We start from the raw sequence: 21,404 nt of genomic DNA on the forward strand, positions 1-21,404 counted from the left end.
CACACAATTTAGGAGTAGTAGCTCACAAATGCACCATTTACTCACACATTCACATGTTGTTGTGTGGTTTCCACCCTACAGTAGGAACTGTGCGTTTGTGGACAGCATAACATTTAGGATGGTGCCAGGCTGATTCCATGCACCCCCTCAGGATATGTCGTCCTATGGCCAGCTAGCTCACAGTGCCACCATAAGCCCACCTAATGCTATGCGGGAAGCAAATGGTTCTGGCAACTACTGAACATAACAACCCTGATCCCCCATGAACCATGGTCTCAGATGTAGAACCCTTTTGCTCTGTCACTCGTGCTCTCCTTCTCTCAGAGAAATGTACAAGAAATACATAGTGGGAAGTTTTAATTATTTATTGAACCAACGTGATTCTTGTATAAAATATATGTGCTGCAATGATCAACAGACAGAAGCAAATGGAGTTTACTAGAAGTACTAGGATACCCAGCGAAGGAGAAGAAGACATTTATCTGCTTCAATGCATGCTTTGTCCAAACTTGAGCAGCCATAAAGTGTCAGTACAACTATCTTATGCCCCAGCTCAGCAGGCAAGAGGGGAGCACGCTTCTTCACTTGGCATGGTCTCCCACCACCTACAGAAGAATTTCTAAGCCAACAGTCAAGACCTCTGCATGAGTAGATTCCAATATAATGCACTGAGATTTTCTTCACTCACAATCGTCTTCCTGTTGGCTGACTGGTGAGTTACAATTGTTTTCAATAGACAGAAGCAAAGGAAAGTTATTAGAAGTATTAGGAAAGTGAACAGAATGAAAAGTTTCACCTTTGTGCTAAATCAATGTTTAAATGCAAGCATATAAAACAATAAAGACATTTGGCGTACTCCTACTACGCATCCCCTACCCTAAGTGTCAAGGGCGAGTGTGTGTGCTGCCAAGAATCCCCATTTTGGATGATCAAACCCTTGTCACCTAAAGGGAAAGAATGTAGGTCCACGGTGTGGTCACGATCTGGACACCCCTCGTAGAGATGTCAGCAAGCTTACAGACCGAAGCATCGGTATGTAGACACCTTGCAAATGACAGCAAAGTGCTCCTCTGCCAACACCTGGAAACGGACGATTATAACAAAAGTCAAGCTTTCCTTGGGCCGAGATCTTTATTGTTTGTGTGTTAAAGATAACTATGTTGCCATATGTATGAAAGCAGCAAGCACATTTGCTCAACGTATGTATAAACATTGTACATGGTGTCAAGGTAGCATAAAAGTGATTTTTGTGAAGTTGATTCTGTAAGCAAGAATTGTTTCCAAGGAATTAATGCAGACTGTCACAGATGCAAAGTGTGTCAGAAGTCATTGTGTAAAAGTGAAGGCAACTTTAGGAAATACCTGTGTAAATGGAAAATGACAGTGTTTCCCTCCAGACCTAAATGGAACATGGCACCCACTCCTATGACATAAGTCGACTAAGAAGCTATCCAAATGAAAAAAAAACCTATTGCTAAAAATGCAGCTGCATATGCAAAGGAAATCTTAAACATCATCAAAATCAAAGTAAAAAATGTTTACAAGTCGATCATATGATTTAGAAGCCCAAAGCACAAAGAAAGGCAATTAAAAAAATATAAAAGCATAAAAACGTCAATTTAAAAATCAATTTAGGATGTTATAAATAGGCCGAATAAAAGTTTCCACCAAACGAAACAGCCAGATGTTTATGTGTTCTGAGTTGTAGATGAAACATTGCTGTTCCCAGCATCAGCAGATGATGATCCCAGAGGCACACCTCGAAGTTTATAGAGTAAATATGTTCCCATCCAACCCCCATAGCAGGCGCTATGGGAGCGAAAACAGCCAGTCGGGGTTCCCATGAACCAGAGCCAAAATCCAATCCATCCGGAGCTGAAGCATCCCAAGTAGGCTCATAGAATGTGGCCAGAAGCAATGGAATACGCAGTGGACAACTATACATATGGGCTTTTAAGGGGTCCACCAGTACGTTTATGTCCAAAAGCTCAACTAGTTGGGATCTCAGGCACAAATCCAAGGTACACTCGAAAGTGCACAGCAGACAGCGGAACACGGGTTCCACGCAGTGAAACCACACAGGCCGAAATTATAAGAACCAACACTCAATTAGTTCTCTAAGCAAGGGTGCGCGAAAGCAATGCACCATGCGCTCACAGCACAGTAGCACAAGAGGTAGTGGCAGCTACATTTGATTTCGAAATGGGATATCCATTGCAGAGCAAAAGGTTTAAACCGACTGTCCCGACAATCAGCAACCTCCAAAGATGTTCCAGGGAACAGAGTAAATAAAAGATGGAATAACTCCGAAAACTGTCTCGAAGATGCTAACCAACCAGAGCGTATACTTTTGAGAAGCAGCACTATTCCCTTTGTATTAGACATGTTAAAAATACAATGCACCAGCTCCCCAAAATGTCGTGAGAAGTTACTGTTATGTTATGTTATGTTAAAAGGTCTTGTAGAGCGCACGTACACCATGCGGTTTCATGCCCTGGAGTCCAGGGGGAGCTGCTGCATGGGAGATTTAGTCATATGCTTGTCGGAACAGCAAGGTCTTTAACTGTTTCCTAAACTGTGCGAAGGAGGTCAGTGATCTAATCTCCAGGGGGAGAGAATTCCAGAATTGAGAGGCCAAGACCGCAAACCTTAGTCCCCTGTGTTTCTTACGTTTAAAAGGCGGAATGGCCAGCAGATTCAGATGGGAGGACCTAAGGTCCCGAAGAGGGACATAGCGATGAATCCGAGAGGATATAAATGCCGGACTGTTGCCATAAAGAGCCTTGAAGGTAATACACCCCAGCTTAAATGAGCAGCGTTTGGCTACTGGAAGCCAGTGTAGTCTTTCCATTAATGGCATAACATGGTGCCATTTGGGCTGATGGTAAATTAATCTGGCCGCCTAGTTTTGCACCAGTTGCAGATGTTTTAATTGATATGCCGGGATGCTTACATTGAGTGAATTGGAATAATCGATGCGGGAGATGACAAGGGCCAGGTCAACTTGGGTCAGGGCTTCTGTAGTAAGAAATCTATGATCTGCCTGATCCTTCACAGCTGGAAGAAGCAGGAAGAGACAACTATCCCATTCTGGGTCTTCACCGACAGATCACTACTGATGGTGATGCCCAGACATTTAATTGAGCGTGCTGGAAGTGGGGAGTTTCCCAATTCGGGTGGCCAGAAATTGGAGTTCCAGGGGTTAGCTTGCCCACCGATAAGGATCAGCTTGGTTTTATCTGGGTTCAATTTTAGATGGTTACTGTTCATCTACTCACTTATAAATCGCATGGTGGATTGGAAATTGAGAACAGAAGATGCCGATCGATTGATGTCAAATATCAGTTGGAGATCATCGGCATAGTTACGACTTTCCTTCTCCGAATCAGGGGGCAGTAGGTACAGATTAACGAGAAGCAGCGAGAGCGAAGAGCCCTGCGGTACAGGTAGTGAAGATCAAACGTCTCCTTAGCAGAAGTGAAGGCCACATCTTTTTGAAACGGTAATGCTTTCAGTTTGCTCAGGGGATCACAATGCATTGTGGTAAGATTAACTGAAGGCCAAAGCATTGCCTCCCTAGAGTGTACAACAAGTAACAAAGGAAGAAACCCTCACCAGAAAGACAACCTTGACCGTTCAACATCAGGTAACTCCCATTAGAGAGTAATATGAAAGTCGGATGTATCACGGCCACCGTGGAAGCTTTCAAATAGCAGAACAGGTTTGCCACAGAAGCATTACAAGCCAGTGCAATGAAATGTTCTTGCAAACCAAGGATCCACTTGAAGGACTCTTGTAGTCTGAACCGCTGAAAAATACTTCAGTTTCCTTATTTTGACATTGAAAGTTAAAAGGGAGTTCCCCAGACTCATTTACAAATCCTTCTACTAACGCATCATATCTGCCCCCTTGGTGATGTTGTAGACAGTACTGTAAAGGAAATTTTGAGATTGGCAGTGAATCTATCCATGGATTATCCAATCCGTGAATGTAATTTCAGCAATGGTGAAAGATAATTTCTCCAAATTCTCTATTTGTAAAATAGTGTATTTAGCATCTTTGCATGCCATAAGTAAATGCTGTTCTGTAAGATGGAATGGGGAAAACAGACTTGTGATGTTAATATGTCGCCATGACATGTGGCTAGAACGGAGTGTTTGTAATGTCCATCTCAATATCATAATAGATCTAAGTTGTAACTGCCCATGTTGTAACAGGGACATGTCTTGTTGCACAGTGTCTATCGCTGAGGATACCATGTTTCCCAAAGAGTATATCATAGATGAAAATGTGGACATACCATTGTCAACCACTGCAAGGGCTTGTTCTAAATTATCCCTATTAATTTCTCTCAATGTTTCAGCAGCCTCTTGGGTGATAGACCTTCCATATTTTGTTGTATATGGCATACAAGAAGGGCTTTTGATGTGGTTTCCAGGGACCGAACAAAAAGTCCCTGAGTTCCAGGTCATCAGATAAAAGGGACAAATGTTGTTTCACCTGAAACAGTGTTGAGGTTTTCAGCCAGTCAAGGCACAACTTCCCAACACTGTAAGTTGCCACCACCCCCGATTGTTCAGACTGCATGTACAGCATATCAGCCCTACTTGTTTTAAAACCTCAGAGCTGTGTCTAACATCCGTTTGTCTCTAGTGGCCAAACTAAATATCCTTTCCAATTGGGGTGCTCTAACAAAACCTCAGTTCCCTGAACCTGCCAGTCTCTTGTCCCACAAATAGACTTTACATCTCTAGTGTCCTTCCAAAAGTCAAAACCCTGTACAGACAGCTGGGAAAAAAGAAGTTGAATACATAAGCTTGGTGTCAGTTAGCGTATTTTTCTTTGCAGGTGATGGTGGCAGTCTATAAAAATATGAGGCAGGGTCAGATGTATCATAACCAGAAAAATAAGCAAACTTCTATGCAAATGTTTTTGAACTACCCCATGGTGGTGTAGGGCAATGTTCCCATTGGATGTAATTGTAAACAGAAACAGCACGTGGAGTACCTGCTTTATGCAGAAAATGGTAACCGTAATATTGAAAAAGAAAACATGTCATCATAATTAGATGTGCCATCATACAATTCATCAGAAGAAGACACAATTGAATGATCTAGCACTTCTAGCAGTTCAGGAACTGTATCAATGTCGTCCCAATCATCAGAAAGAGTGCTAGGGGTAATTACATAATTCAAAGAACATTTGAACAAATATGTATTTGTAAAAGCTCAGTGGGGCCCTACACATCATATGATACCCTAACCCAAACAATCCCATCTGTAACTGGAACAGCTGTAATGTTCACCAAGGAAATGTATCCTTCTTCTTGGTGTGATGACGATTGTGGCTTAAGAACCAAGTTCACCAGTTGTACTGCAGATGTTCTGGGAGGAAATGTCTATTCAGAAGCAGGAAAGACTGCTACATAACCAATCCAAAGGGCTAAGAAAAGTAACACTATTGTAATCCAAAGATGTATCCATGGAGACACAAAATATGCCCTTTCAGCCAAAGATAGAAAACAAGCACATTCAGCCTGAAAGGAAGAGGTGGTGGTGGAGGTGGTGGTGGTGGATCAGTTGAATTCAATGAGAAGTCATCAAAGTTGATGAAGTAGCCAAAGGCCGTCCCATCTATTTTTGGCAGCTCAACAGGTTTTGTAGAACTGGGAGATGACTTGATCAGTGGTACATTGATGTACGCCATTTTCAGATTTCCATATTTAAATCTGTGTTTGTGTTCTAGTTGACTGTACAGTTGTTGTAATTGTAACAGGTAGAAGACATACTTTGTTGCTGTTTATGGTTGTCTCTCGTTGAGATTGGATGCTTCTTCAGTTATTAAAGCGTCCATCTGGACTTCCTCTACGGTAGCAAAGGATGCAGGTAGCTACCAAGGAGCTCGCATGGCTTACTGTTGAGGATCAGCCACAGAGTGGTTTGATTAGATCATCGGAGACAAATCTTCTGTCTATGGAACTGGCAAGGGGTGGAAGAAGTACGGTTCTGGTATTTTCAACAGCTAGGACAGAGGCGCTCGGTAGGATAAACTCTTTCTTGCACACAATTTTTCCCTGACCAGATCCCCAACCTTCGGGATCCAGCCAGCCTCACCGGAATTACCTTCACTTCTCCAGTGGCGGTGCATTTTACTTGGACGTTACTTTGTTCCTCCCGGTAGGGAAGTTGTTCAGTTCCTGTAAAAAAGCCAAACGTTCACTTTGGTCAAATGTTATTTCTGCCGCCACTGTGCTGGGATTGTCGAGGTCTAGGACCCACATCTTTACTCCCAACAGGATTTCATTGGGAGTCCAACCACCTGGGGATTTTCTCAGCATGTTATTGAGTGCCCTCTCCACCACCGCATTTCCCTCGGGATGGTTGAGAGATGTTGAAATGCAGGATCACATCCAAACTTCCCTTCACCTCTTTTTAAGCCCTAGAGCTAAACATCAGACCCTGGTTGGAATCTAGTGTGCCAACTGTGTAAGTCCCGAGAAAGACTCGCAGATACTTCATAACAGTTCGGGGCCAGCCGATCGCTGTGGCCATACCCACAGGAATCGAGAGCAGGAATCCACTGCTACCAAGATGTACTTGTAAGTCTCATCTGATGGCAGAGGGCCACAATGGTCAAAATAGACAAAAGCCAGAGGCTGTTTTGAAATTAGTAGAGGTGTCTTGGGTGGGCGCGCTGCGGTGGAGCCCTTCATCTGCTGGCTGATGTCGCATTTAAAGACAAAGTGCTTGGTCTGTTTATGAAGACCTGGTCACCAATAGTGTTGCTGCAATAATAAAATTGTAGCAACCACCCCTGAATGTGCAGAAGCCAAACTCTCATGTGCAGCTAGTATCAACCCCAATCTGCGATCAGTGTTTGGTATTACTCTATCCGGCGCTCCAGAGATGTAAGCATATTACATGTTGTCTGCATCTAACTTGTAGGAGTACTTGAGTGGAAAGCCTTTCAGCATGTGGGTGTTGTTGGGAGCAGCATTGACAGCCACCATGATGTCTTTGTCTATCCTTGTGCTAGAATGAGTAAGTGCAGCAACTGCATCAGTGCCAACAGTTGCTTTTGCAGCTTTATCAGCCATGGAATTCCCTACAACGCCAACACGCTGCTCACTCAATGTGTGGATTACATGAGTAGAATTATGTGATCTACACTTGTCAAGTGTTCCATGAGCTAATCATCCGTCAGACATATGTCACCGACATTTCTTCAGCACAGTGTTATCCATTAATATGGCACTGTGTGCATTCTGCACTGCAAATGTGTTTCAGTGTCTGTAATTTGATATTAGACTGTATGAATGGCCTGGTCTCATTACTGGAAACAAAGGATTATTCATAGATGAGGTACAACTTTCTATTACACCTTGGTATCAAAGTTGTAGTGGGATTTCTAGAACTTGTTTTTAGCTTCATGTTTAGTTGGGTATTGTCATTCAGATTGTGGGGGCTTCCTAAATGGGATCTCATGATAAGGGGAACAGCCACCCCATGCCATATGGTTGCGATATAACGCAGGAGCTAGTACTAATGCCCACTCCTTGGCATATGAATGTTTTGCTGATTCAGGAATGAGGTCCGCGAAGGCAGATAAACTTTCCATTTCCCCGCTTGGGCACTCCATTACGAGATCAGGTGGCCATTCCTTTTCAGCCAAAAGAATATCATAACCGTGAGTTAAGTCCTACCAAAAGAGAACATTGATGTTTCTGGGTATTTCCCCCTCCAATTGGAGTTATATTTTGTATAAATGATGTGGTAACTTACCCTGGTATCAGGTGTTTCAATTGTGATATGCTCACTCAGCGATACTCCTACCAGACAATCCATCAGGTTGTTGTGAACTATTGTGGCTTCTGCTGCGCTGTCTATCATTATCATTGCCCATTCCCCACTCAGAAGCAGAGTTCTCAATATCCAGGGCATGCTTGACCTTAAGTCCGGCTACCTTCTTCTCTTTGTATTGAGGCTTGGAAGGTTTTGGTTTATCTTCCTGTTTGTTTATGTGGACAGATGAGCGTTGTGAGTCCTTCTTTGCTTTCATATGCTCCTCTGATATGTGCTCTGGCCGTCTACCTCTCTCTGAACGTTTATCAGAGGGCCCGTGAAAGGAATGAGATGAATGTGTGTATCCTGATACTTGTCAGGCGACTTAATATTATCACAGTTTCAAAGATGATATCATTTTTTAGTGGCTTCCTGTTGAGGAGACCCACCCTGTGATTTTTTCTAGTCTTTAATTTTGATTTATTGGCCTACTTCTTCTTTGTTGAAGAGTCGGGTGCTTGCTTAGAGTTATCCTTTTTATGATTACTCTTCAATCGTGGTTTACCAGGTTTGGCTCCCAAATTATCTCTACCTAGCGTAGCATAAGTTTCTTCGATAATTTTGGGAAAATCGTATTCTTGCTGTGCAGGAGTCAAACCCTGTATGCACTGGCATATATAGCCAATGCTGCTGCTCCTCCCCCCTTATGTTGCTTAACAGACTGGTGGAAACTGCAGCAGAATTGCCCATCAGTTTAATCCCCAAGTCCAAGGCAGGTGCACCCCGTACTCATTCTAGATCGGTTACAGCACTTCGGCAAAACAACCAGGGAAGGGGTACCATACATTCTGGTATATACTGCAGCAAAGACTGCACCCCAATTTGTGCAGTCTTCCACAGGGGAAGCCATCCCCATTCATAAGCATATGGTCAATATTCTGTGTTTTTCCTGCGGGCTGGTATGGGGAAACACCACTGCAAGCTGGCTTGTTTTTTGTGCAATCCAGAACAAAATCTCCTCCGTCTGACGGGAACCTTTCCCATGACTGCATTAGCGTTTGTGGGCTGATGCCCGGGGTAGCCAACTGTGATCATACAGCTTGAGCAGTCAGTGCAGGGTTAAGTGTTAGTGTTTGCATAACAAACTGTTTAAGACATCTTTATATCGATACTAAATCTTTGTATAGTCTTCGCACCTCTGTTGCTAGTAAATTATTAATGTTAGGATGCGGTGTGTAGCCAGCTAAGACTGCCCATATTGCTCCCTCATTGCTGTGATGGCTGAGTCTAACTTTTGCTGTTGTGTATGGGAGAGTGCCTTTAAACTAATTTAGGTGTTCTTGGTAAGTGAGAGGTCTCTCTATTTCTTCATATGGAGTATAGCTATCTGGTTTTTCATCCTCAGTGTAGGTGTGAAATAGTTGTGTAAAATTGTCTGCAGCCAGTAATGTAACACAAGAATAGAACACCTCTGTCCTAAGTGCTTTATGTTACTCAACCACGAAGGCAACATCTCCACCCCTGGATGTGAGACCATGGTGTAATGGTTTCAGAGTAACCGCATGTCAGCAGTTTTCTGCAATGTTTAATGCCCAATCATTGTTGTTGTCAGACACAATCATAAAGGAAATACTGAATTGGTAACAAGGTGGGATTTAGATCCTTTAAGAGCTCAAGCTTGAACAGCCTTCAGCCAATACATAGGAGTTACCTACTCAGCTGAGGAGGATTTTCCCTACAACCATAGACATCTTCAGTGTGGAGGTAAGTAGGGGTCTCTGAGAAGGCACCATTGAACTACTCAGGTGAATCATTAACATAAGAACTCAACCAACGCTGGTGGCACCATATTGTGTAGATTCCACCCTATGGTAGGAACTGCGCGTTTGTAGGCAGCATATCCTTTGGGGTGGTGCCAAACTGCACACCCTCAGTATATGTCGTCCTATAGGCCATATTGCTCACAGTGCCACCATAAGCTTCCCTAACCCTAGGCGGGTAGCAAATGGTTCTGGCAACTACTGAGCATGACAACCGTAATACCCCATTAACCGTGGTAACAGATCTAGAAACGTTTCGCTCAGTCACTCGTGTTCTCCTTCTCTAAGAGAAATGTACAAGGAATACACAGTGGGACAGATTCAATATTTATTGAACCAACGTGATTCTTGTATAAAATATATGTGCTGCAATGATCATTAGACTGAAGCAAATGAATGTTATTAGAAGTACTAGGACAGTGAACAGAATGAAAAGTTCCACCATGGTGCTAAAACAATGTGTACATGCAAGCATAAAAAACAATATAGAAATCTGGTGTACTGCTACTACACGCCCCCTAACCTAAGTGTCTACGGGTGTGTGTGTGTGTTCTGCCAAGAGACCCCGCACTGGAAGATACAGCCCCCGTTACCGGAAGGGAAAGAATGTAGGTTCCCGTCATGGTCATGAGCTGGACACTACTCGTTGAGATATCAGCAAGCTGCTGAGCAGAAGCATCAGCATGTAAATACCTCACAAATGACAGCAAAGTGTTCCTCTGCCCACACCCGTAAATTGATGTTTATTTATAACACAAGGCATCCTTGCCTTTGGCCGAGATCTTGATCAGCCTGCCATTGTTTGTGTGTTAGAGATAGCTATATAGCCATATGTATGAAAACAACAATCACATTTGCACAATGTATGTATAAACCTTGTACATGGTGTCAGGTTAGCATGATATTGTTCTTGCGAAGTTAATTTCGTAAGCAAATATAGTTTCCAAGAAACGAATCCAGACTGTCACGGTTGCAAATGTCTGTCAGAAGTCATTGTGTAAAAGTGAAGGCAACTTTAGGAAAGAGCCGTCTATATGTAAAATGGCAGCGTTTCCCTCCAGGCCTAACTGGAACACATGATAATGTAACATTGGTCAAACCTAGGTAGGATTTGAAGATTCCTTTTTATGGACTACAAAATAAAATATTGCTGGTCTGCAGAAGTAACATTTAACAAAACTGTGAGCTAATTTCTCCTCACCTGATGTCGACAGCTTGGTTAATACGCATTTTCAGGTGTAGTAGGGGACAATCACCAGTGACATTGCTTAAAACATTGTAGGATTGCTCTCCAGGATCATTGACCCTGGGATTTCAGAGGTCATCACAAAAAGAAAGTCTAAATCAGCTGCAAGTCAAACAATTATTAAGAGCTCTGTGTGAATACCTTGAATGTAACACTAGATCATGTAGCATTGCATATGTGCTTTGCAAAGGTAGGGCTGAATATGGTCAAGTCCTTTGACTAGGGGAAAGCCTGTCTTCTACCATTTCTAAAACCTGCCTGTCTTCCACTGGTTATGTGTGTGGGAACTCATTGGTGGGGATTTACAACTGATGAAAGTCTTGGTCTCTCACAGCTGGACCTCTTTAAAGGAGTGAAATCTTTGGAAGGAGGCCTGTCATGTCATAATTCTGGGGTAACACCAGGTCTCAAGTCAGTATTAAAGAAGGAAAATCAAATTAGGTCTACATAACTTTTACTTTCATACAGCAGAGATCAGATCATAAGCATTGGAGTATTTACGTATTACAAAAAACTATCTTCAATATAAATCTTGCAAATATTTGGCATCACCAAAATGTATTGTGAACATTTCGTTTTTTCGCACAACATGGTGATCCAAACTACATATGTGATAGCATCACTGCAGCCAATAATAGAGTTGAAATAATCTCTATTTTCATACCTTTAGGGAGTTGATTAAATGACCAGAAAATGTTAAGAGGCTTTCTCCTTAATGTGTTTCATCAGGATGAAGGCCATATTTTATTAAAATAAAGTGCTGATTGGTTTACAAAGGACCATTCATTTCACTCAATTCACTCCGTTGACTGTGCCCCTCCCGTAAGACCAGAGGATTGAAATGTTTATGTATTAGGTACCTATTGTTTCCAAACTAGTAGCCATATAAAATGCTGTATGAATTGTTTGTATGATTGTTTGCTTCATATACAATGTTTTTATTAACAATGCAATAAACTTATTTCTTACTTTCCACCACACCCCTACAGTTGGAGTCCAAGTAGTTGCTTTTGAGCTAAGGACTTGGAATTCTTCATGGACAAGGCATGATCTCTCATCACTTACATATCACTTACATATTGTATAATCACCTGAAGTCAGGACGAGTCTAAAGGAGGACTGTTAAGATCTTGTTGGTCATACACATCAGCACTAGATCAAGGTGCTCTGACCCCTTAATAACTGGGTGAAGCCTGTCAACTGGCACATGTTCCAAGTACATGTACTAAAACTAAATTTGAAAGTTGCAGTGGTAGAACTTAATCCTGAAAAAGAGCACCAAAGAAGTTTTGTACAGCTTCTTTTTCATATAATGAACACCAAAGCAACTGTGATCCTAGTTTTACTGTGGTCTTTTGCTGATTACTCAGTACTCTCATTGACTGCTTATCCTGGCTTGACAACTAATGTGACTTTTTCCTCTAGGACATAATTCTTTTGAAATTCATTCTGGAGACATTTAGTCTCTGCAGTGAACTACCTCTTCTCAGTATTTACTTTGGACACAGTATTGAGATGTGGCACGTTCACCTGGTAATCTAAGGGTATTTTATGCGGCTGTGTATGTATCTATGTCCTATTGCCTTCTTCCGCCTTGTGTCTGTTACAGGCACAACTGCTAGAGCTTCATCTACTTTTGGTACCTCCCAACTGCGATACTGAAACACCTGGAGCCCATGTCATATTCCAACTCAAATGTACATGCTTCAGTTGGTGATAGTTGCTTTAGATCATGAAGTCAAGAAAACATTGAACAAAACAGAGCTAAGTTTGGATGCAGATCATGATGAAAAGATATGTCAGTCTGCAACAATCTACGGGTCAGATAATTTTAGGCACAGACAGATCATGAAACAAATTTGTGCTGGTCACAGGAATCTGATAATGTGTGTTATGTACCAGATTCACAATGGTAATATTTCATTGGCTCTGAGTCTGAAAAAATATAAAGAAAAATAAATGTTCAGTTTGCCAATTAAAATATAACTGAGTCTTTCATCAGGGACTGATCACTGTTAGTTTTCAAACCACCAATGATAACTTGAAAACTTGCAGTGACGTGGTTGGTATGAAATTAACATTAGTTTGAAGAAATGCATACTGTCTGTGAGTCTAAGCCATTGTGTTTGGAGCTGGTGGAATAACAAAGTTGTGAAGAAAACATTGTCAATTCAAAGCTGCAGTGATGGAGTTTAGCCCTTGCGAAGTGCACAAAAGTCATAAAAGGTTGGGACACAGCACCAAAACTGCCCTGGTCCATATTGCCGACAATGCCCTGAGGTGTCTCGACAAAAATGACTCATGACCATTTATCTTACTTGATCTGTCAGCTATGTTTGACACGGTTAAACACAACAACCTTATGAACCTCCTAAAATGCAGGATGGATCTCTCTGATACTGTGTTAAAATGGATCTCCTCATTCCTACACGACAGATCTCAAAGAGTTATGTTCAGCCATGCCCTTTCCACTCAGATACCAATAACGACTGGCATCCCTCAAGGCTCCTCTCTTTTCCCCACACTGTTGAACCTGTTCATGGAACCCTTAACTGAAATCCTCAAACTATCCAACATCTTACACCATATGCATGCTGACAATACTCATCTTTACAATAAAATTTAACTCTTCAGAAGACATCAGAAACCTCAACTACACTCTGACAAAAACTCAGCATTGGTTGACTCTCAACCACCTCTAACTGAACGACCTCAAAACAGAATTCCTCCTAATATCTCCACACAACCACACTCCTAACATCAAAGAATTGCTCACACACCTAACAGCCTTGAACTGTTCTCCTCACATCATAATCTCATAAAAATCTCTAGGAATAATCTTGGACAATCACATTTCTATGCAGGATCACATCAGCACTGTCACGAGGAGCACCAACCACCAAATGCATGTTCTAAGGAAATTAATACCTTTCACACTGCAGATCTCAAGACAGCAGTTCAAGTGCTAGTGGTCTCCAAAGTAGATTGCGCAGCGCTATCCTCGGGGGCCTAGACAAAGCCAAACAGGCACCTCTTAAGGCAATATTCAATACAGCTGCTCAACTCATCACAGGCTAAATATAAAGTCATCATATCACCCAGACCTCAGAGCACTGAACTGGCTACACTATGAAGCAAAAAGCCACCTAAGAATTGCCTGCGTGACTCATAAAGTTCTTCACCATAACACTCCAGCCTACCTGGCCAAGAAACTTGTCCCATCAGGCGAGACTAGATCTTTACAAAGTACAGGCTCCCTTCTACTAAAATCCTACAAATAAAAAAAAAAGAAAACCTACACAAGCTTTCATCTCCAGAATCGCCCCCAACATTTTGAATTCTCTTCCTGTAGAGACCAGATCCATCCTCTCAACCACCCTCTTCAAATGAAAAGTAAAGCAACTACTAATGAACAGATTCCTACCCCGATGAAGACACATCCTCCCCAGAGCCTAACCTCCATGGCCTGTCCTTCCACAAGACTTTTTGGTCCTACTAAATGCCTACCCACATTCTCTCTGTTCGGTCCTATTAAATGGCATCCCACGCTCTCATATTGACTTTGTTGAATACCATCCCATGTTCTTATATTGGCTTTGTTGTTTACACCTATATGTTTACCTTTGTGTTTTCCTGATGTACAGCGCTCTGATACCTGAAAGGGTCATGCATTGTTCGTGCTACATAAAATTCCATAAATAAATAAAATAAAGGTGTTCTCTAATGCTGCTTTTTCCTATATTGAGCAGGAGACCAACAATGGCCAAGTTGTATCGTGGTACTTTCATCATAACTTTGTATCCTGATTGATGGATGTTCTTGCCACAGACAATCTGATGGGGCATTCCTCTGTGAATGATCATTCTTCTAATGGCAATTTTAATGGCAGCCGTGTGTCTGTCTGCAGCATTTTAAGGATCATTTCAATTTAAAGCCAAATAGCTCACAAAATAAATTTGTGTTAGCCACAAATTGCCTATGGCTTAGTGCTAATTTCCTGAACGCAATAGTCTACGCCTTGTTCATGCAAAAAAAAAAACATGTTTTGAGTTTGCCAATTAAAATAGATTTTATACTTTCAACAAGACCTGACTCGCTAGTCACACTGACATTCCCGTACCCTAACCACAGGCATCATTACGAAGTTCCTGACATTCAATGATGCAGTAAAGATGTTTGCAATTGAATTTATGAAAGAATATGAGCTCTATGATCATGAGGTCAACTAGGCCAACGAGACATGGGATGATCATGCCCCCAAAAAAGTTTTTCCAACTTCGTTGACCTGAAGTGGTTGAAGTATTCAACCACTCTTATTTAGCATATGAGTCTGACCTCTCACCTTTGATAACATAATGACCATCAAGGCAGGGATATAGCTAACCTGGTAGATGGGGACCAAGGGACCTCATGGTTAGTCTTGAGATGACAGACCATTGCACCCACATACTTTGACCACATTAAGACTAACAAAAATCTTGTCTAGATATGGTCATTGTATATTGCTGCAGCCCCAGATCTGTCATAACAAGGTACAGCAAGAGACAAAATTATGAGGATAGGGCTTCATTGTCTTGCCAACGCCCCACCATACCCTAGCACAGCGTGCTCTCCTCTCTGCTAAGAGGAAAGGGGCCTCTCACAGTAGAGATTTGTCACTGGTGGGAGTCTCTGTCTGTCACTGCTGAGTTATGATTATGTAATAACATAATTCTGCGGAACATCAGTTTCTGAGACTTGAAGGGTGAAGTTGAAACATGTGCACAACTCTATTAGAAAAAACGAAGTCTAAATGGGGCAAGAGCACACTTAGAAATATACATGATGACAGAAGAAATTAGATAATGAGGCACATACACCCACAGGATGACTGATAACTCTGGTACAGGGCAGGTAGAAGATCTTACTAGAATCACTCACAAGTGGAACAGAATAACTGAACAGACACAGAGATTCAGCAGCAGTTTGCAAGATTCATACTAAATAAGAGATCCCTTCATCGGTACTTCCCACAGCAATCAATCTGACTGTGTACCCACAGTACAGACCAAGTGATCCCACATTACAGTTAAGGGACCCTTCATTGGACTGCTCAAGACTTAGGGCCTGATTTCGAGTTTGGTAGACGGAGTAATGTCAGACAGTAAAAATAGTCATTGTGAAAAAATGCACCACATCGTCTACCCTATCGATGGAAAGTAATGGTCCTCCCGACCGATAACAGGGTGGGAGGACCATAAGCTTGGATAATGCATTGAGGTTGTGACACAGTTTACTTTCTGACAAACTCTAAATCAGACTCATTACAAATGCTCATCTTTAGGAGAGGTCACAAAACCAACTTTCATGCCCGTCAGACCAATCTCCTTTGGTACAACCCATTGACTGACTGACTAAACTAATGCAGGTAAGGTTTAAAACCATAAGATCCTGACAACCCCACCACCACCCTTCTTCTGACCCACCGACAGAGGAGAAACCCACAATGGCCCAATGTTTTACCTCTGTGATTCCCAACAGCGCCAAGGCGCTAAGAATGAGCACATTCAGAATTGTATGAAGAGTGCAACATATAACAACACATTGCGATAAAATGCGAATCTGCTTCAGTAATTAAGTGCACCAGAATGCCAGTTTTTTAACTATTTACTCGACATACAGCCATACCTGCATAGAAATGTGTTATTAATGAATACATTAATACTAAAACTATGAATTTTAAACTGGGACCTTGATAGAAAGACATTTACTTTCTTATAATTGTCAGTGTCAGTCATATTGTTTCGTAACATCGTGTGTGGAGCAGTGCAATTTAGAATCCACCCTTACGCATCACAGAAATGCAATATATACACTTGCATGTGACATTATGTTCATTGTGTGCCTTAATTGTATTAATGTGAGCAAGGCATTTAAACACATTATAGAAATGTATTCACTGTAGAAACCCGAGATTTATACACATGTGCACTAATGTTCAGTTTAAACATGAAAGCATGTATTCTTATTTACGTTTTACACTTACACTTCAGAGACATTTGCATATGTAAACATGTATTCTTTTGCTCATGTTTTGCAGTTCTTTTAAAGTTACATGTGTGCATGTATAACCATGCATTCAAATTCATATTAAAGGGTAGTCTAACTTAGAAAAATGCATTTTGGTTGAGGCCTAAGATTTTGCTTCACCAGCATGTTTTCTCTGTTTCTTCCAGGTTCATTATCATGATTTAAGTTAGTTTGGGAAAGATTTATTGTCTGTATTAGATTACTGATAGATAGGCCAGAGGGAAACTAGGCAGTGAGCGTGGAGAAACAATGGTTGAAAGAGGCTTTCTGTTCATCATGTACCAGTATGGCAAGATGTTCAAAGTGGAGAACCAAAGTTTTACTTTGATGCAATGTGAATATTAAGCCATGCTGCAGATGAACTCAATTAGTGCTTTGATTGGTCCCCGGTGGAGTGAAAGCGATAAGACATTTCTGAATCTCTTGTTAGTTTTAAATTGATGTTCTTACAGTGAAGGTAGCACAGATTCCATTTAGATTTAGGGAGGTACAGACCTCTCTGCTTGCCCTGTTCTTGCAAGTGTGAAGCTTTATGCTAAAAGCTTATTTCCTTTTGTTCTCGGACTTTTAATGAAGTCTGATCATACTTACACCTTTTTCTTCTGTTCTCATGATTTAGAGATCTTTGATAGATGACCCTATATTTGATTCATGTTTGGAGAGAGAAGGGAAGCTTCTTTATGGAACATCTGTTTGCTTTAATCTGTGTTCATACAATTGTGATTATCGCAATTCGATATTTCATTCTATTGTGCTTCAACCTACTGATCTATTTCAACTTATCTATTGCATTGCTGCATTTACTGAGCTTGTTCTTGGTTTGCATATAAAGTAGATTGATTGGCAATCCAAAATAAACCCTTTAACTATAGTCAGTAATTCCTGGTCCTCACTGTGGAGTCACATTTGCTTCACAACTTGGAAATGTATTGTTGATATGTTCTCCCATTCCATGCTTCATGCCAACTATCAAAGGTCCATACGACCAATGGGGAAACATCTTTGACGACTTGACTAAGAGATTGCGTTTTAGGGCCCAGTGCTCCATTATGTGTCACTATAGAATTCTCAAAAATACCTCCTTAGTGAATCAAACAGTTTCTACAAGTTTCTGTCTATAGTCTGAGGTTTCACCGGGGAATACATCCATTACATCTGCCTGGTTCATGTTTCATTGATTTCCACTCCAGCAGTGAGTCAAAATCAGTACTCTTTGTTTGGGTCACATGGGTAATTGCTAGCACCACCTTTATGGATATACAAAATGTGCTTAAATAACCACTTGACAGAGTTTTCTTCCATCAGCCCCTGAAGAGCAAGTTCCACTGCCATAACGCATAAACGTTCTGGTAGCAACAAAAGCCTTGTGGTATTAAATGCTTTCCTAAAGACACCATGTCTCCTTCATGCCATAAGGCCATTGTGTTACTATAGTCACATAAAAATATGCCAGCAGGAGCGAATCTCTGGTTTGGTCCCCAACCCACTGTTTTTTCTGTCTGGTCTCTCACTTTATTGTTACTAACCCTTACTTTTTGTTTGCCTTGTATGTTGTGAACCGCAAGTCAGATATTCCTTAGAAGCTACGGGGTAAATATTCTAAACCGAAAGCGACCCTGCCAGTAGATGGGTCACATGTGTCACCACACAAATAATGCATTATGTAACATACCTGCCACAATACCTGAACTGTGAATTGGAGCTGGCACTCCAAATTGCTCTTCTGGTGGGGCCAAGAACTTTCTCTGCATGACAGTTTTTATCTTCATGAAACAGTGCGTAATGATGATAAGGCCTGTCCACTCTTGAGTAAAAAGATATACACTCCAAAAGCGCAGGTAGTATGAGCAGAGAGAAGGCATCTCCTTTACTGCAGACAATTTAGTGATTGTGCTTTTCAAAGCATGGTCGCATGTAATCCATGGTGATCTGTAAATAAAAATAATTGTATTATAGCTTCATGGCATTTGGAATTGCACAATAAAAATATAAGGATGCGTTTAAAAAAACTATGTAAACCCTTTACCATTTTCACTTACATAGAAATGAATTCATGCTTTGTGGTGAAATGTAATTGGGAGGAGACACACTCAAGATATAAGCTATACCCCCAAAAGAACTACTACATCAACAACAGAAACAATGTGATTGGCTTCCAACCTGTAGCAAGCAACTGCATAGAGAGGGAGGGATAAACATGAAAATTAAAGGATAAAGTAAAACAGCAAATTCAGGTTTGAGTCTAAAGGGAGATGTAAAACTCCTATAATCAAGCAAAACCTGTTTGTTGACAGTAGGATCAGCAGGTATCATCATCATTAAAATTGCTCATTAACATATGCTATTTACCACTGACTGGTGTAATCAGAGCTTCCATCTTGAATAGCAGGGTATCAATGTGCCCTGAGAGAAAATGCATGAGCTGTTGCGTTTCACAAACCAATAGAATAAGAACACAATAAAAGTAATAAAGATTTTAAAAGGCCCTATCAGACGTAAGTACAGCAAGCATTGATAAAGTCAATTGGTCTCGCCTATGTGAGATCTACTGCCCTTTTTGGAGTGCAGTGGAGTGTCATTGTGTGACACGTGGAGTGTCACTGTGTGGCATGGAGTGGCATTGAGTGTAGTGGCACTGTGAGGCGTGAAGTGGCTTTGTGTGGTGTGCAGTGGCTTTGTGTGCAGCGGAGTAGAGTGGCATTGTGCAGAGTAGAGTGATATTGTAAGGTGTGGAGTGGCACTGTGTGTCATGGAGTGGAGTGTCAGTGTGTAAAGTGGAATGGCTTTGTGTGAAGTGGCATTGTGTGAAGTTGAGTAGCTTGGAGTGGAGTGACATTGTGTAGAGTGAAGTGGCAAGGTGTGGTGTGAAATGCCACTAAGAGCTTCAATGCCTCATCAGGAATAGTAAGTGCTATATAAATAAAATTATAATTAAGTGAAGTTGCGAGGAGTGGAGTGGCATTTTGTGGAGTGGAGTTGCGTTGTGTGGCATGGAGTGGAATGGCATTGAGTGGAGTGGCATTCTGTGGTGTGGAATGCAGTCGCATTCTGTGGGGTGGAGTGGCAGGGTGTGGCATGGAGTAGCATTAAATGGAGTGAAGTAGGGTAGCATTGAGGGGTGTTGAGTGGCACTGTGTGGAGTGGTATGGCATAGTGTGGAGTGGAGTGGCATTGTATGGCATGGAGAGGCATTGTGTGCTGTGGAGTGGCACTGTGTGGCATGGTGTGGCATTGTGTGGCCTGGAGTGCCATTGTGTAGCGTGAAGTGACATTCTTTTGTATGGAGTGACATTGTGTATCATGGAGTGACGCTGTATGGCATGGAGTGGCATTGTGTAGAGTGGAGTGGTATTGTGTGGCCTGGAATGTAGTGGCGTGGGGTGGAATTGTGTGGAATGGAGTGGCGTAGATTGAAATTGTGTGGAGTGGAGTGGTGTGAATTGCCATTGTGTGGCATGGAGTGCAATTGTGTGGCATGGAGTGAACTGTTTGGAGTGGAGTGGCATGGAGTGGAGTTGTGGGCAGTGGATTGGAATTGTATGGCAAGGAGCAGCATGTAATTGTGTGGCTTGGAGTGGAAATCTATGAAGTGGAGTGGAATGGTGTAGCATGGAATGGAATTGTGTGGCATTAAGTACAATTATGTGGCATAGAGTGTAATTGTGATGTGTGGAATTGTGCAGTGTGGTATTGTGTGGAGTGTGTGTGGAGTAGAGTTGAACTGTGTAGAGTGGAGTGGAATTGAGGTGTGTGGGCTGGAGTAGAATTGTCTGGAGTGGAGTGGAATTGTGTGACAAGTAGTGAAGTGGAACTGTCTGGCATGGCCTGCAGTGGAATTGTGTGGCATAGAATTGCGTGGCTTGGATTGGAATTCTGTGGCATGGAGTAGAATTGTGCTGCTGAGTGGAATTGTGAGGTGTGGAATTGAGTGGAATTGCGTGGAGTGGCATGGAACTGTGTGGCATGGAGTGGAATTGGTAAGAATGGAATTAAGAGGCATGGAGTTGAATTGAGAGGTGTTGTATTGTGTGGAGTGGTGTGATGTGGAATTGCGTGGAGTGGAATTATGTGGACAGGCATGAAGTGGGTTTGTGTGAAGTGGTTTGGAATTGCATTTCCTGAAATTGGGTTGAGTTGAGTGAAAATGTGTAGCATGGAATTCTGAAGTGGAGGTTAATAGTGTGGCGTGGGGTGGAGTAGAATTGTATCGCATAGAGTTGAATTCAGTGGAGTGGAATTGTGTGGCATGGGGTGTCATGGAATTCTGTGGAGTGGAGTGGAATTGTGTGGCATGAAGTGGAATTGTGCATTGTGGAATTGTGTGGAGTGGAATTGGGTGGCGTGGAGTGCAAAGCTGTGTTGTGGAATTGTGTGGTACGGAGTAGAATTGTGTGGTGTTGAATTGTGCATCTTGGTGTGGAAATGTGTGTAAAACCTGCTCTAATCCTACTTCTGCATGCTGAAAAATTGATTCAAATTGGATGTGCT

At 41.9% G+C, this 21,404-nt stretch overlaps 1 protein-coding gene across 7 annotated transcripts in view; it reads right to left on the reverse strand.

Moving 5' to 3' along the window:
* LOC146866151 (uncharacterized) overlaps positions 1-21,404 on the reverse strand; it is a 1,119,785-nt gene that overhangs the window by 700,314 nt on the left and 398,067 nt on the right. For 4 of the 7 annotated variants that reach the window (XM_085634060.1, XM_085634050.1, XM_085634077.1 and 1 more), the window contains one exon: positions 18,589-18,845. In XM_085634060.1, the coding sequence (XP_085490186.1) occupies positions 18,589-18,845 (257 nt within the window). The remainder of the gene's footprint in view (positions 1-18,588; positions 18,846-21,404) is intronic. The other 3 variants (XM_085634084.1, XM_085634095.1, XM_085634089.1) reach the window with 1 other exon arrangement.

The sequence above is a fragment of the Triturus cristatus genome, chromosome 2_1, assembly GCF_964204655.1.
Source record: "Triturus cristatus chromosome 2_1, aTriCri1.1, whole genome shotgun sequence".
NCBI lineage: Eukaryota > Metazoa > Chordata > Amphibia > Caudata > Salamandridae > Triturus > Triturus cristatus.